We start from the raw sequence: 16257 nt of genomic DNA on the forward strand, positions 1-16257 counted from the left end.
GTCTATTGTAATGTCTATGTAATATACTGTACGTACCTTCAGGGAAATACCGTTTAAGAGGGGGGAGTAGATATTCTGGCACCCTCCAGTGTCAGTCGCTCCTTATTAATGTCCCACCACCACTTGAAAGTTCCAGTAGTGTCCTCGTATTCATCTTCTTCGACCTCCCACGGCTTGGGAGTGATGATGTAGTGAATGTTCTTGATGACAGAGTCGTCCCACAGCTCCTTGTGGAACACTCTGAGAGTTTTCAGAGCATTGTATCGGTAGCTCAGGCCGATCCAGCGGTCCTTGAACACGTCTGACAGAAGTGACTGGTCAGCAAAGTCGTACTCTCCTGTTGCAGGTGCAGAAACAGCGTCGATGATCTTGTCATAGAGCTCGGGATCAGGTTTGACCACCTGCAGGCCACCATTGCAGATTCCTAGGCCAAGATTGCAGCTCTGGAAAAGCGGGTTCTTCAGGTCGTCAGACTTGGAGATGTTAGTGAAGGCACAGTTTTCCCGAATCCAGTCCTTGGGATAGTGTGGCTTGTTGTAAGGATTGCAAGTGCAGGCATGAGATGCAGCAAAAGCCCACGTGGAACCATTGCCGTTACTCTCACCAACAGGAAGGTCGAAAAGCTCGTCCATGTTTTGGACAACAACCATATCCGAATCCAATTGGACAACCTTGTCATATTCGAAAAGTGAGAATGGCTGTAGCTTACTCCAGCAGTCGTAGAATCTCACGTCCTGCGAGTAGTCCTTGGATTTGGCAGGAATTAGGTACTCCACGTGTTTTGACGGGATTCCTCGCTCGGCCAATGCATCATGGCCCTCCTTTTCAAAGGAGTCAGTATAGAGAGCAATGAGTCGATATTGCGAGCCCACTCGTTTCAAAGAGTAGTCTAGCGTCAATAGACCATCCAGGTATTTGGTGTTGGTAATCAGGGTGGTCCAGACCCGCTCCTTGTCGTTGTGGGGAGCAATCTCAGGCATCTTGGACTGGTGGAGGTGTTGGTCTAAGTCGAAGTCGGGAGATAAGAGCGCCCGAGAGCTATTATGCATGATCAATGTGGAAGTGATGTGCGCTGCTTTAACTGTAAGCAACCGAGAAGAACCCTGGAAGAAGCCGGGGGTAAAGTTTGGTGTTTAACTGGAACACGTTCGAAGAGGTTGCCACGGCTCGTCTACTCGCGTAGTCCAGGAAATGTGGCCTTATATGTACTTCCCGGCTGGCCTCCACACAATGACTCAATTTAGCCGCGTGTGCGAGCTTATCCGAAGCGATGGGCTTGACAGGTCCACGGAAGGGCACTAAAAAATCCACAGACTCTAGTCCTTGTAGCGTTAATAATTGGTAATATATGCCCAATTTAGTTTGGAGTCGGGCCTTTGTACTGACATTGCCGAGAGCAACACAAAAGCAAAAGGTTGTACAAGAAACTGATACTTGTTCTTGTACTTGTAGTGGATTGCTCTCTTAGAAACATTTCCCGTCATACAGTACATGTGGACGTGCATTGCATCATGCATGCTCATATATTTATGCATGATATGTAATTGAATTCTGGGAGGTGTGGCTGGGGGGATTCGAACTCACGCATGGTGAGCAGACACCCAACACCAAGAGCGACAGGCTCAACCCCCAGATTCACGTGATAGAACGTGCAAGTCACAATCACACAACATAATGGCATCTGAAACGACATTCGCAAGAGCTTTTGTCTCTCTACTCGACCCCTCTTCGCTGCTTGCCACCGATTATGTCAAGGACAAGGCTCAGCTCGACAAGAAGCCCCTGGTGGCAATGCCCAAGATGCCCGAGGCCAAGAAGAAGACTGGTGTGTCTGGTAGTGGACTGGTGAACATTCCCATCGAGGAGAAGACCGCCCAAGCCGACGTTGTGGCCGAAACTATTGAGATCACCATTAAAACTCTTAAGGCACCAAAGCTCATGATCACCCTCTCTGCCCCCAGTGACGATTCGATCTTCAACGTCAAGCAGTTGGTAGTGAAGCAGGCCGCCGAGCAAGGTGTCACAACGACCGCCGACAGTGTCAAACTGCTTATTAAGGGCAAGGTTGTCCCCGACTCCAAGATTCTGGGCGATGTTGCTGTTGACGGCAAGGTGGCCTTCATTGGTACCATCACCGAGGCCTAGGAGATATGTGGCACAGAAGATAATAGTTGATGCATTGTTTATGAGGAAAGCAAGGGTGGGACATGGTAGTAGTACTGTGGTTGAGCAATTGATATCCTCTACAAGTATTTTGAGAGTAGTCATAAATACGGAAGGTGGCGACAACGACTAATGCCCGCGGGACGTAATTGAAGTAGAGCCCGTGTAGTGGGTGGGGATCAGGGAAAGGTAACAGAAAAGATCCTATTGTCAATATCACTGTCAAAACCATCTATCTGAGCTGTCCTCACTTGCTCAATTTCAGTTTCCAATCCGAGATCTGCATGGCTTGAATTTCACGCGATGACCTGTATTTGTGGAGTAGATATCCTGAGGCAATAAAGCAGGTTTGCCATTTTGATGACATCAATCCCTTAACTATAGTATTATTCTTCGATTAAAACACGAACCTCTCTCTACAATGCCTGTACTGCCACCTCCCTAGCAACGCCACTCATGCATGCACATCTTAGTTTAGATCATATTGTCCTCCACGATACAGGTACAGTACATACTATACTCTACAAGTACAGATCATGGATCCATACACCGAAGCCGCCATCAATTTACAGCCTCCCAACGGCAGACCCGTGCACAAGGACGATTGTGCATACTCCTTCGACACTCCCGATCTTCAAGGCGGACTCGATGTCTGTCTCAGCTGTTTCCAAGCCTCTTCAGCCCACGCCAACCAGGACTACACAAAGCTCCATTTCGATAACACTGGCCATTCGTACTTTGCAACCGTGCACAAGAAGCGCAAGGCCAAGGCTCGATCCGACGAGAATGCGCCCAAACGTTTGGCCATTGAGGCCCACAAGGAGGAGGATGACTGGGACACTCAGTGGGGAGTCAAGCTGGTGACGGCTGTGGGCTCGGAGAAGCTGGACGAGACCCGAGAGCCTTTCCCGGAACTTCTGGCTGCGGTGGAGAATGCCGAATCGTTTGCTGCTCGTTCGGAGGTTGCTGCCTGGGAGAACGAGATCGTTTCCTGTGAACACACCCGCAACCTGAATCAGTCTGCCGCACCTGATCTTAATTTCTCTGCTCCCCATTGCGCCCAGTGCGATCTCAAGGAGAACTTGTGGCTGTGCCTGGATTGTGGAGCAATTGGATGTGGACGAGCACAATTTGGAGGAGTGGCTGGAAACACCCATGCTCTGGCCCACTCCGAGACCACTGGCCATGGAGTGGCTGTCAAGCTTGGATCCATCACAGCCCACTCTGCCGACGTCTACTGCTACATTTGTAACGACGAACGGCAGGATCCTGAGCTCCGAAAGCACCTGTCCCATTTCGGAATCCAGATTGACGACCTTCAAAAGACAGAAAAATCTATGACGGAGCTCCAAATTGAACAGAATTACACGTGGCAGTTCTCCATGGAGAATGAGTCCGGTGAGATCAAGCCTGTGTTTGGACCTGGACTTACAGGCATGAACAACCTCGGAAACTCGTGCTACCTCAATTCGGCCATGCAAGTGATATTCTCTCTACCCGCGTTCCAGAAGCAGTTCAACGTGCCTCAGCAGTTCATTGCTGACCCTATTAACTCTCATGTGACACAGTTTAGAAAACTGGCCGACGGTCTGTTGTCTGGACGGTACGCCGTGCCTGATGTTTACGATGACTCAGAGGTGTCGTATCAGAGGGGTATCCGACCTTTCGCATTGAAGACTCTGCTGGGTAAGGGCCACCCCGAATTCTCTACCAACCGACAGCAGGATGCCTTTGAGTTCTGGGCTCATGTGACGGACATTATTGACAACAAGATTGAAGGAGGTAGAGCCCTGACTGATATCTTCCGATTCCAGACCGAAAAGCGACTCCAGTGCCTTTCTTGTAACAAGGTGCGGTACACCAAGGAAGCCCAGGAAAACCTCAGCGTGCCAGTTCCCATAAGAGAGAAGGGAGAGCAGGATGGAAAGACCGTTTACGAAGACGTGGAACTGTCTGAATGCCTTATTAAATACACTGGAGCCCAGACCACCGATTACTCGTGCAAATGTGGTGGCAAGGAGGCCTCTGTGTCCAACAAGTTTGCATCTCTGCCTGATGTTCTTGTTCTGAATTCAACCAGGTTCCAGATCAAGAATTGGGTGCCCATGAAGGTCGATGTCAATCTCAATGTCGACGAGAACCTCAATCTAGACGATTACATTTCGCCTGGTAAGCAGGACAACGAGGAGGAGCTTCCCGAAGACGAGGCAGGCGAGGGAAACTCGTCTGGATGGACCGCTAATGAGACAGCAGTCGAGATTCTTTCGGCAATGGGATTCCCTACTGTTCGATGTGAGAAGGCTCTTTACCATACCGGTAACTCCGATCCCGATGCTGCCATGAACTGGCTGTTTTCGCACATGGAGGATGCGGATATCGACGAACCTTTGGTTATCGACTCCTCTGTTCCTAGCAGTGGCTCCACCGACAACTCTGCTGCCATAGCTCAGGTTGCAGAGATGGGTTTCACTCCCAACCAAGCCAGAAAGGCCCTTCGAGAGTGTTCAGGAAACGTGGAGATGGCTGTAGCTTGGCTTTTTGAGAATCCTGCAGACGAGGGAGAGGAGGAATCTGCAGCTGTCGCAACCGAGGTAGCCTCGTCTGGTCCTGTTGGTTATACTGAGAAGCCACACAATTACGAGCTGACAGGCATCATCTGCCACAAGGGTACTTCTGTTCACGCTGGTCACTACGTTGCTTACGTGAAGAAAGATGGAAAATGGATCCTTTTCAACGATGAGAAGGTGGTTTCTTCCTCTGTTGAAGACATGAAGAAGCTGGCATACGTCTATGTGTTCCAGCGAGTTAGTGCATAATGGATATGTAATACCGTAGCATGATGAGGGTAATAATAAATCTGAATAAATCTGTATCACGGAGACCATCAGATATTGAGATATATTGAACAAATTGAATTTGCTGTCGAAGGTCATTTACATGGTTTTGTCGTCAAAGCAGTACTTAAAAATAAAGTTCACTATCACGTGATTTCGAACTGGTTTTTTTTAATTCTAATGATTCATTACAGCTATATACCTAGTAAGCCGGGTTATTGGCGTTCAATAAATCATACACTTCTGAATCTTTGCGATGTGCGCTGCGGAATTGGCGAACTGAATAACATAATATAACGATTCATTAAGGTTTGGAAGGTAGTTCAAAAGAGGACGTGGCGTAATGGTAGCGCATTGGATTTCGGTTCTTGTGAACGACGTCCTCCAAAGGCTGCGGGTTCGAGTCCTGTCGTCCTCTCTTTTTTACTACGTGATACCGATATTTTTGGTAAACAAGCTCTTATATAAATTTATTCTTAATGATCATCTCCCTGTCTGTAATAAATATAACTACGCTGTCTCGATTCGAACGCTGTTAATAGTACCTTCGCTCATTGAAGGAGCGTATTCGAGATTTTCCTGTGAAGGCTTCTCGAGAATTATTGGAGCAGGAGAAGCGTTGTCGATACTGCTAGGCATTCGCCGCGAGATACCCACCACATCCCAGGGGGTCTTCGGGTTGGACAGAGCGAAAATCATGTCGATATCTTCCAGAGACTTGCCCATGGTTTCAGGATACATGAAATAGATGGTAGGGATCATAGCAGCGTTGATACAAGCAAAGATGATGTATGTCCTCCATTTGATGGAGTTGAAGGCCACGGGGGTAACCATGACCACCATGAAGTTGAAGACCCAGTTTCCAGAGGTCGCTAGACCGTTGGCGGGAGCCCGAACTTCAAGGGAGGTGATTTCGGCAGGGTACAACCATGACATACCCAGCCATCCAATAGCAAAGAAAGAGTTGAACACAAACAGAAAGACTGCTGCGGCAATTCCGGCGCCTTCATTTCCGAGACCTCCGTCCGCTGGAGTTGAAGAGGCGTACACGCAGCCTGTCAAGATAGCCATTGTACATGCTTGTCCGATGGTTCCAAACAACATGAGTTTTCTTCGTCCAAATCTCTCAATTGTGTAGAAGGCCACCCAAGAGGCCAAAAAGTATTCTGTTCCGTTGCAAGCTGCCAGAATTCTCGAGTTCATGGCGTTCATACCAATGGATGTCTGGTAAATATAAGCTGCGTAGTAAGTGATGAGGTTGATACCTGAGACCTGGTGCATGACCTGAATCCAGTAAGCCAACATGGTTCGATGGAAATGTTTCTTCTTTCCAAATGTGAAGAGCAATTTGATTTGCTGCCAGAATGGCAGTTCGTCTCCCATTTGACATTCACCCGCGGCCATCTTTCGCTGCGCCTCTTCACCTTCGATACCATGCTGAGCAAGTTGTCCCATGATGATGGACTCTTTCACTCTAGTGACCTGGTCAATTACGTAAGGATCGTCAAGTGCCACGTCTTCCAAAGCTGCAAAAACCCCCGCGGCTTCTTCGTAACGTCCCTTCTTGACCAGCCATCTAGGTGATTCAGGAAGAGACATGACAGTGAAAGTGAGGAACATAGAGAAGACACACTGGAATGCTACGGGAAATCGCCAGTCGGCGTCATTGGTCTTGACAAAGTAGAAGCCAAAGTCAATCCAGTACGAGAGAGCAATGCCTCCTGTAACCAGAGCTCCTTCGAGCATGACCAGAGCTCCTCGACGTTCGGGTCTAGCACACTCAGCTTGAAGCATGGGGACAGTGGCAGTGATAAAGCCGTTTCCGATACCGGCAATGACTCTGCCAACAATAAACTGGGCCAGACTGTAAGCTGCACACTGGAGAATGGCACCAATGGTGATGATGATGGAACCCCAGAAGATCATGTACCGTCGACCAAGTTTATCGCCAGCCCACATTGTAAACAATGCTCCAAGCATGCATCCAATCTCATAGATGCCCACAGCTGTGCCCTGGATGGTTGTGTTATGAGTCTTGACGTCAGGAGGAAGATGGTCAGAAGTGTCCATGCTAGGGAACTCCTGGATAAAAGTAGGAAGAGTGAGGAGACCTCCCATTACTCCTTGGTCGTAACCAAACAGCAGGAAGCCAATTCCAGCAATAGCCGCAACCACTCGATGTAGTGGAGTTCCTCGGCATCCGAAGAAGACGGTCTTGACCTCCGTAGAAGCCTTGGTGAAGGCGAGGAAGTCTTTCATAGTGTTGTGTGTGTAAAGTAGCTTCGGACTCGACAGTCCAAGTTATATATGTCGAGGAGCTTACATTTCCGGGCTTCTCCTCGTAGGAATGGAGGGGCACAAGGTTTCAGAAACAGCATGGCTGTCGGTACTCAATGTGAGATGCAGTAGTAAGTAGACGTTGGGATCGCCATAAATTAATAGAAGGTTGGTTTGGACAGATACGGTGGAGGAAAGCAGGGGCATTGGAGACTGCAAAACGCGGACTATGTGGGACACCACGAGCACATGCCGAAGTTCCCAGGCACGAAGATATCACGGAGAACAGTCGTGTTAGTGTTTCTGCAACGGTTAATTCGAGAAAAGCCTTGATTCTCCCCGCTTCGTGGGGGCCAATGCGCAGGCAGTAAGACATCCATGAGGTTTAATGCGTTCTTATCATCTCTGTCACAGCCCTTCGTTGTGGAGACTTTCCTTTCTGAAAGTGAGTCTAACTTTGGCTGGACCATAGTTCGTTGGTTCTGACATACAAATACGTTGTCTTCAGCCTTGTGCAATTAGCAGCAGTGGGTCATTCTTGACCGTTGGCGTTTGATATCACATTGCAACGGAATCGGTATCAGGAAGGTAGCAGTAATACAGAGGGTCCTCGAGGTTCCTCCACGGTATGTCTCATGCCCCCCACGATGGAGTTCCCCTCATTCTAATAACTCAGCGAGCTCTTGTGCTATAATCGACTTACTGGGCCAGCAAAGTTCGAACCCTGTTCCCAAAGGTGAACGGCTTCTTTCCGTAGCATTGGGGGTCGTTGGGGCATTGAGGAGCAGAAATAAAGGTGAAATGAGATATTCGTGCGGAGAAATCAAAATATTGGGTATCAAAAGAATGTCTTGACGAATTGTGGCAGATACTGACGTCATTTAGGCAGTGATAACAGCCCCCTAAGGCCCACCAACACGTGTAGTAAAGTTGGGTTTATACTACACTTGCTGGAGTCGAAGCAAAAATGCCGTGTTCACCTTATTGGTATTGGTAAATAGGAGATTGGGGGATACCCAGAGGTCCCAGAGGTCTGCTACAGTATATACTGTACAGTATGTAGTAAATAGGAGCTACGCCAAGATTGAAATAGAATAGCAAGTCTCTTGTTCTAGAATTTATAAAAAGATGGGCGAGCTGTGGAAGGAGCAACAAAGCAAATGCCACAAGATATTATTATACGTTGGACCCTGCAAGTACGAGTACAATACTGCCGTCAGGTGCAACACCACAATAGCAATGGAAGCTACAGCATGTACAGATCGAACACCACCTCACCAACTGTAACCCCACATATGGTGCAGGCAAACGACAGAAAAACAAGGTTATGTGGGGTTTGACAAATGCTGGAAGAAAAAGTAATGAGAAGTAACGTAGATGAGGTAAGAGCTGGTGAGGAGTAATCTACATCTACAGTTAATTACGCATCAGATTTGGTCCCGTTTCGTGGGCCTTATTTCCAATTTGGCAGCCAATATTATAGCATCCTTTAAAGTATTCATTGTTAGTACAAATGACCGATGTTGTATCTGACATCGCCAAGCTACAAGTAGCGGCATATGTTGTAAAAAGAAGAAAAAGAGGCCACCGCCAAGAGCAAGCAGCCGAGCAGCATATCTATATCTGGAGATAGCTACTGTGACAAAATCCATCTGGCCAGCAGATCGACTCTATCGTCGGTGTGTGAAGGGTGCTCCGAACACTTTGGAGTTAGCGGATTTATGGTGTGAGCAGTGGTTGAGTGGGTAGTTTACTTCACTCTCGGAGCTGAAGGAATTGTCTGTGGCCACTGAGGCGTTATTGGATCAGAGCGGTCGATGGTGTCCCGGTTGAACATGATCAGAGACATGAGCTCCGTCATATCTCCGGCACACAGGATTTCGTGGGTAGCAATCAGGTGAGCTTCGAATTCGTACCACCACATGAGCCGCCGGCATAGACGGCATTTGACGGGACATGTGCCTGCGATTTTCATGGTGAGGATGAGGAAGCTGAAAGAGGGTGGAGGGTAGATGATGGGATACAGGCTGTAGTTATATGCAGATAGACCAGGGCCAAGGCTGTCTGCCTGCCTCAATGGTGCGTGGTCACCCCCGGAAAAAAAAGAAGGTCCCACATAAAGTTGTTTTGTCTGTATGCGACATTACCAAAAGTGGATAGTCATGTAAGACCTGTTTCATTTCCGTAGGATGTACAGAATCGTACAGAATCGTACATACTGATCAGCTGGTGAATAGTATTTGGTATATATGAAAATATTATGAGCACCCACATTCTCTACTGTAGGTGTCAGCTGCTATAACCGTGAATAGACATGTACTTGTATACTACCAACGCAGTCGGTACAGTAGTTGTAAGAAGCTTTTGGATCCACTACAAGTAGGGCTAACACCCATGTTGCTGCATCATCAGTGCAAGGGACGGTCCGGGAGTTTGCAGTCCGCTTCCTGCATGAGAAATATAACACCAAACCCAATCTGACAACTGTTTATGGTACAGTAATTTAGTGAAACATAACATACAGACCGTGAAGGCAGCACGGCCTTGAGAATATGGAGAGGCAGTGCTATTGTGTTTTGGTTCGATATTATTTGATACTGTACGTACGATACATGCACATGTGCTGGTACAAGTGTACTTTCAGCTCTACACTGTACCACTCGTTCTTGTATGGTACGAGTCCAATACAAGTACGAGTATCGTACATGCTGTACATTGTAGCTAAGTATCATACCCACTCTGGCATATCTCTCCCCATTCCAAGCCTGCCCCAAAACAACCGCCTGGACCTGACACGTCAACTGTATGGGTAAAGATGGATTTTTGACATACCAAAGACGGCCTTTAAAATGGCACCGTAGTTACATAGACACTCTTATCCTTCCATCAAAACAACCACAAATATGTTTGGATCCATTGGAAGCGGTCGACCAGCGGAAGAAGAGCCTCTACAGGCAGTAACGGCCAAGACATTTGCCAAACCACATCAGACAAGTCTCATGGGCACCCCTGAAACGCCCCAACCATACACTAGCCCGTTCAGAATCAGCTCTATGCATAGTGGAGGAGGAAGGTTGTCCTCTGGCTACTCCATAGGAGCGTCTCGTGACCTATCCAGCGGTTCCTCTTATGTGCAGTCAAGTTATGGCAACAGCAGCGGACTGAGTACCACAAACAGCTACGGGTCCATGTCTAGTTCCCATGCTGCTACTGAACGGCACAGAGACGACAACCACGCGATGCACTCCTTCTGCTACAGCAATATCAGTCACAACAACAGTGCCGTCCAACGTGACTCTATTGCCACCGTGGCCAAACAGGGTCTTGAGATTGAGGCTCTGCAGAAGGAGATCAATCGTCTGAGCCAGAAGTTGTCTAGACAAGACTCCGTATCCATCCACAAGATGGATAACGCCACCGAGAACGCTTTCCGAGACTTAAATGCGAAGGTCAAGTCAAAAAATGACGAGGTGCAGCGTCTCGAGATGACCATCGAGTCTCTCTTGGCACAGGGAGCTTACGACGAGTCCGCAGCATACAGAGTGTGTTCCAAAATGCAATCCTTGGTGGCCGAGAACAAGCGACTAGGAAGCATGTTGGGAGCAGGGCGAGCCTTGCAGCAGGAGATTGAGATTGGAATCCTACGAGTTGAGAACGAGACGCTTCAACAGCAGATCGACGCTCTCAATGCTGAGAAGAAAGGGAAAGATTTGAAACATGAAGGGTAAAATAAATAATTAGTTGAATAAATATACATGTTTTGGTTAATCAGACGTCCAAAATCAAGCCAGTCCAAACTCTTGACCATCGTAGAGAAGCATACCTCGAGGTAACCACTTGACACGGTAGGGCATATGTTTACCCGAAGCAGCAGGCATGTCCCAGACGGAGGATATGTGCCCGAATTGAATCATCAACACGGCCTGGTCAGGGTGCCATGATAATGCCGTGATTGTGTGTTCAGAGTCATGGCACAGAACAGTATGAACAACAGGGGCATCATCCTGTATACTCCAGATCCACACTGTCGTGGGAGTCAGAGAGCATACAACGGCAATATACCCATGATGGGAACAGGCCATGAAGGGGATGTCACAAGGTGTCAATGCAAAGGAGCTGTTCACTCCAACTACAGAGTAAGGGGCATACGGAGTAGTTTGGGCTTCATAGTCACCACTTTCGTTGAGACGCCAGCAGTCAACGTAAAAGATGTCTCTCGTCACAAGAATGGACTGCACTAAGACCTTCATGGGCTGCAAATGTCTCAATGACAAGATGGAGACCACATTTTCGGCAGCTGTAGCCAGGTATTGATGGTCTCCATACCCGCAGAACTCCATCGCAGAGATAATGCTGTCCTGGAAAGGCAGTGTGCGCACTGCCGAGCCCTCCCATTCAGATAGGAGATGTCCAGAGGTTGAGAAGAGAGAAACTTTGTGGCCGACTGCAGGATTGTCTGCCAATGCAAAGAGGCCATTGTGACACTTGAACATATCTGCGGGAGTGTCGAATAGAAACGTCGAGGAGGCGTCGACTGTAACTTCGAGAGCCGAGCGAATGGTCACACGAGTAAGAGAGTCCTTGACGCCTATTCTTGTCAGCAGATTGACCACGGGGAAGTTGTCGATAGTGGTAATGTGAATGTGCGTAGTTTTTGGGCCGTTTATGCGGATGACGTGGTTGATTCCAATCATTTGCTTCGTCGGCTCGATCCAGTAGATATCTCCTACTAAAGAGTTGGGTGAGATGATGCAAATGTGCTCTGGAGTCACCCATTTGACTGCTGCGACCCCGAAATCAGGCTTGATCTGGCCCAGCAGCATCCCGTCTCCGCTGTAGAAAAGCACCTCATTTGAGGAAGCCACCAACAGACTGCGATCTGTGGCTGTGTCTGTATCTGGTGCCATTTCAGGCAGCGGTCTCCATTCAATGCATCGTACTCTCTGTGCAAAGAGCCCTGGCAGATCGAGAGCAAATATTAACTCGCTGACATCATCCTGAAACTGTCGAACCACCAGCTTGCGCTCAAACACATACGCTACCAATCCCGGGTCGCAAAACACAGGCGTGACTCTGGTGTAGGAGAGCATGTTGAGCTAGCCTGTTGTTTTTCTGGTCGACGCGTCTATTTCGCATTTCGCACTGGTTGCCAACTCAAAATGAGACCATGCAAGACAGGGCGATGCATGTGTCGCGTCCGTCGTATTTTGCGATGACTTTAGGGTTGAGCTGGAGTGCATGCGGAAAAGCGGACTTGATCCGCACCCCCCTTGAGGTAAAGACGAAGAAGAAACCAAGCTACAAGTACGGGTATATAAAACGTCACAGATGTACATTTCCCGAACAGTAAAAATCATTTCCAGCAATAATGAAACTCGTCGGATTCATCTCGCTGCTCGTGTTAGGCATGTACGTGCTGTCAGACTGGCTCTATGTCAACGTCCTACCCCACAGGTACATCTTCGATAACCAAGAGGTCATGGATATGGTCAATACATCTCTGGAGCGAAATCCAGGAGGTAATGCCACCGAAATCATGATAGACCTTGGAGCTGCTCTCAAACAGCGATACGGCAAGTACATCAACGAGCTAGATTTTGACAACTGGGTCTTCAATAACGCCGGGGGAGCAATGGGCTCTATGTTTGTGCTCCATGCCTCCATCAGCGAATACCTCATTTTTTTTGGAAGTGCTGTGGGTACCGAGGGTCACACCGGTGTGCATTATGCTGACGATTATTACATGATGCTCACTGGCAAGGAGGTATGTCATACTGCCGGTAAGATGGAGCCCGAGGTGTACCTTCCTGGTTCTTCTCACCATCTGGTTCGAGGCCAGGTTAAGCAGTACGGCATGCCTCCTGGATCGTGGGCTCTGGAGCTGGCTCAGGGCTGGATTCCTGCTATGCTGCCTTTCGGATTCCTCGACACCTTCACATCCACTCTGGATGTGGCTACTCTGTGGAAGACTGTCCGTATCTCAGCCTTTAACATGGGACGAAACATGTTATGGGGTAAGATCTGAGGAGACGGAGTAGCCACTCTGGGTACGAGCATAATCCTGATTTCCGAGGGTGGTAAGTAACAGCCCACGTGCCTTGTCTTAGTAATATACAAGTACGATTGGTTGTGTTTTTTTTTTACATGAACCCCAGCTCGTTATCTTGAAGGGTGTACTTACTGTAATACTGCTTAAGCAACAACAAAAGAACAGTGTACAAGGACAGTGATGGTATTTGTAGCCAGTTTACAGGTGTAAGCGTACATTCATTTCAAAGGTTATTCTTTCACAGCAAAGTTATAATTAAATGAATGTATATGCAGAAAAAAACAAAAAAAACAGGTGACTATAGCAAGAAGTAGAACCTGAATCTAAAGATATTTATTTTTTGTGTTGCGAGCACAGCTGCAGCAATGATGTACATACTGTACATACTACTGTAGACAATGAACTGTGGAGTTCTTCATTGCTCGTTATCTGTAGAAGACTATCTCCCCTGGTGTAACGTGAATTGCCCAATGCTTCCTTGTTCTGTCCATACTTGACCAGTCAACTACGGCGCTTCGACATCAAAGCGGAGCCGTTGTAGAGCCGAAGATTTTTTGGGGTACACAAAAATAACGAAGATCACATGAAAATTATGACACAAGAAATGTATAAGAACCAGCTTCCCTCCTGTCTAATTATTCACAAAAAGTTTTTATCTTATCCCATTCATTGTAGCCACTTCTCTACACTTGCCTCAACGGTTTTCTTGTCATATGACAATGGTGCGGCCTGCCTCAAGTGTCCACGCATCACCCGTCAGATCAGTCAGAGGTAACTGGTTTTAACAGCGGTTATATATAGGCTTATCACTCGAGTAATCGCCAGACACAAATTAAATTCACACACAGCAAGTATGGAGCTTAGATCCAAGCCGCAGACTCTACCGCCAGCCGCCCCACAGTGGGCCATTTGTCCTTCATGTCAGCAAAATTTCTCCAGAGCTGACTACCTCAAGCATCTTCAAGAACAGGGGAGCCAAATGTGCACAAAGAAGCCTTACAGGTTTCCTTCAGGGAGGTGAAGCAAGACGCATATGGCATCAGTATGTTAAAGTCGATTCCAGAAACAATAGACGCACAAACACACAATATGTTCGCGTCGCATCACCAGTGTGTGCGTCTGTGTGTGTATGTACTCCCACCGTTCCATCAGCAGTTAATGGTTAATCGATATTCTATTGAAGTTTGGCCATAGGTTAGCTACCACATGAACCGCTGTAGGACGCCAGGCTCATGGGCCCACTCAAAGGGCTTATAAAGGAACATGTACACGGTGGCAGCATTGATAAGCATGTACCAGATCCACTCACGAAGGAACCGAGCGTCGGTGTTGACCCGCTTGCCTGCAGTAGTGGGGGTCATATAGATACGCCAGAACAGATAGGGAAGAATGTAGTACCGAGGCTCAATGAGAGGGGAGGGGATGAGAGATGCCAGAGTAGCAAAGACCATGGCTAACAGAATAGGCCAAGTGAGACACTGCAGATCAATAGCAGGAGAGATGCTCTTACCGTTTCGTCGGTTGAAACCTCGTCCCCGGACAAGAATAGCTGCAGGAATGGAGTTCGTCAGAGTAGTCCAGATGTTCCACAGGGAGAAGTAGATGGCTGCAGAAAGAGCATACTTGAGACCGATGGATATCACGTCCAGAGTCTTGGGGTCAATGGCATCCTGGGATTGCATGACATCCTCCACACTAATGGAGTAGATGGCAGGCTTGAGAAGTCGCCTCCATAGATAAAAAACGTAGTGTCTGTTATCTGCGAGCAAGAAAGGGTGTTCGATAGCGTAGGACTTCAACAGACGGGGAATGAGGACAAAGATAAACAGGGGTCGAACAGTGAGACCCAGAACAGAAAAGGACGAGCTGATGTAGGCCTTGAGGTGGGCCCAGGTGAACCACACAGGGAATCCCAGCGTGGTGATGAACAGAGCGCAGTAAAATACCTGGGGGATGTGGTTTCCGGCCACATGGTTGTCTTTGTCTCCAAGGGCAATACCTCCATTGATGTAGAGGAAAAATGAGAATCCAACTGCAACAGAGGCATAGGAAATGAGAATATTGAAAATTGGCAGCTCAATTTGGAACGTATAGGAGATAGTAGAGAATATCTGGGCTAGAGCTCCGTTCTTGGGAGGCGCGCCGTTAGAGTAGTGGCTGTTCTCAATGGCAATCACAGCTACCACAGCTGCCCACAGGATGTTAGTTTGTCGGAAGAAAAGGGAAACGGCACACATGAGAGCTGACAGTTGCACCATGTAGAAGGGAACTCGAGGGCTTAGTGCAAATGCCAGAGCCATCAGCACAGTAGCCGTACTCCACACGTCTGTGTAGTACAGGGCAGCGTAAAACCAAATGAGGGGGAAAGACACGAGAGAAAAGGCGCTGAAATGGGCCTGGGAGCCCCAGACCCGCCGCTGGATAATGTATAGGGTGGCAGGAATGTAGATCACCACTGCCATGAGGTTGACTGCTCTGAGAGACAGAGTGGAGCAGGCCTCAGACTCAGAAAGACCCGTGAGGGTCAGCATGCGAGCCCATGCATAACCAATGATGTACAGGCCCGGTGGAGTGGTGATTTTGCTATCCCATGCGTTCCAATGACCTTTACAGTATTGCTGAGTCTGGGGGATGTGAAAAATCTCGTCAATGTAGGGCGTTGGTTGGAGAACGTTCGTCTGTGAGAAGTAGAAGAAGGCTGCCGCGATTGTGGCGAGAGGCGTTAGGGCCAGAAGCAGTCTCGGAATCAATGGAGGGACTGTCAGCATGGTCTCGGAGATGTGATAGGATGCGTTGGTGGGGGGGCATATGTTGATGCAGAATCACTTCATACAGATACCCTGCATATGGAGCGCGTCTGTGTATGAGACGAGTACAAGTACGAGACAACTTGTACTTGTACACACACACGAGGCTATCTAACTATTGAAACGA

The 16257-nt window shown here is 48.1% G+C and overlaps 9 protein-coding genes and 1 non-coding gene across 10 annotated transcripts; 6 read left to right on the forward strand and 4 right to left on the reverse strand.

Annotated features, from left to right (window-relative positions):
* Positions 1-53: 53 nt before the first annotated feature.
* Positions 54-1049, reverse strand: YALI1_B22259g (uncharacterized protein; the record flags this gene model as incomplete). Its single annotated transcript, XM_501001.2, has 1 exon — positions 54-1049. The coding sequence occupies one exon, from the start codon at positions 1047-1049 to the stop codon at positions 54-56; it is 996 nt and encodes a 331-aa protein (XP_501001.2).
* Positions 1050-1674: 625 nt separating this feature from the next.
* YALI1_B22266g (uncharacterized protein) lies at positions 1675-2145 on the forward strand (the record flags this gene model as incomplete). Its single annotated transcript, XM_002142981.3, has 1 exon — positions 1675-2145. The coding sequence occupies one exon, from the start codon at positions 1675-1677 to the stop codon at positions 2143-2145; it is 471 nt and encodes a 156-aa protein (XP_002143017.1).
* A 554-nt stretch (positions 2146-2699) lies between these two features.
* On the forward strand, positions 2700-4979 carry YALI1_B22276g (uncharacterized protein; the record flags this gene model as incomplete). The annotated part of the gene is made up of 1 exon (XM_501002.3): positions 2700-4979. One exon carries the CDS (start codon positions 2700-2702, stop codon positions 4977-4979), a length of 2280 nt encoding a protein of 759 aa, XP_501002.3.
* A 347-nt stretch (positions 4980-5326) lies between these two features.
* Positions 5327-5415, forward strand: YALI1_B22302r. The gene has a single exon. It is a non-coding gene; the product is annotated as a tRNA-Arg (tRNA).
* A 92-nt stretch (positions 5416-5507) lies between these two features.
* Positions 5508-7256, reverse strand: YALI1_B22321g (uncharacterized protein; the record flags this gene model as incomplete). Its single annotated transcript, XM_501003.3, has 1 exon — positions 5508-7256. One exon carries the CDS (start codon positions 7254-7256, stop codon positions 5508-5510), a length of 1749 nt encoding a protein of 582 aa, XP_501003.3.
* Positions 7257-10177: 2921 nt separating this feature from the next.
* YALI1_B22351g (uncharacterized protein) lies at positions 10178-11002 on the forward strand (the record flags this gene model as incomplete). Its single annotated transcript, XM_501004.3, has 1 exon — positions 10178-11002. One exon carries the CDS (start codon positions 10178-10180, stop codon positions 11000-11002), a length of 825 nt encoding a protein of 274 aa, XP_501004.3.
* A 54-nt stretch (positions 11003-11056) lies between these two features.
* Positions 11057-12364, reverse strand: YALI1_B22372g (uncharacterized protein; the record flags this gene model as incomplete). The annotated part of the gene is made up of 1 exon (XM_501005.3): positions 11057-12364. The coding sequence occupies one exon, from the start codon at positions 12362-12364 to the stop codon at positions 11057-11059; it is 1308 nt and encodes a 435-aa protein (XP_501005.1).
* A 278-nt stretch (positions 12365-12642) lies between these two features.
* Positions 12643-13299, forward strand: YALI1_B22375g (uncharacterized protein; the record flags this gene model as incomplete). The annotated part of the gene is made up of 1 exon (XM_501006.3): positions 12643-13299. The coding sequence occupies one exon, from the start codon at positions 12643-12645 to the stop codon at positions 13297-13299; it is 657 nt and encodes a 218-aa protein (XP_501006.3).
* An 877-nt stretch (positions 13300-14176) lies between these two features.
* Positions 14177-14517, forward strand: YALI1_B22391g (uncharacterized protein; the record flags this gene model as incomplete). Its single annotated transcript, XM_068282106.1, has 2 exons — positions 14177-14234; positions 14279-14517. The coding sequence occupies 2 exons, from the start codon at positions 14177-14179 to the stop codon at positions 14515-14517; spliced, it is 297 nt and encodes a 98-aa protein (XP_068138207.1).
* Positions 14518-14522: 5 nt separating this feature from the next.
* YALI1_B22410g (uncharacterized protein) lies at positions 14523-16091 on the reverse strand (the record flags this gene model as incomplete). The annotated part of the gene is made up of 1 exon (XM_501007.3): positions 14523-16091. The coding sequence occupies one exon, from the start codon at positions 16089-16091 to the stop codon at positions 14523-14525; it is 1569 nt and encodes a 522-aa protein (XP_501007.1).
* Between the last annotated feature and the right edge of the window lie 166 nt (positions 16092-16257).

Source organism: Yarrowia lipolytica, chromosome 1B (assembly GCF_001761485.1).
Source record: "Yarrowia lipolytica chromosome 1B, complete sequence".
Lineage (NCBI taxonomy): Eukaryota > Fungi > Ascomycota > Dipodascomycetes > Dipodascales > Yarrowia > Yarrowia lipolytica.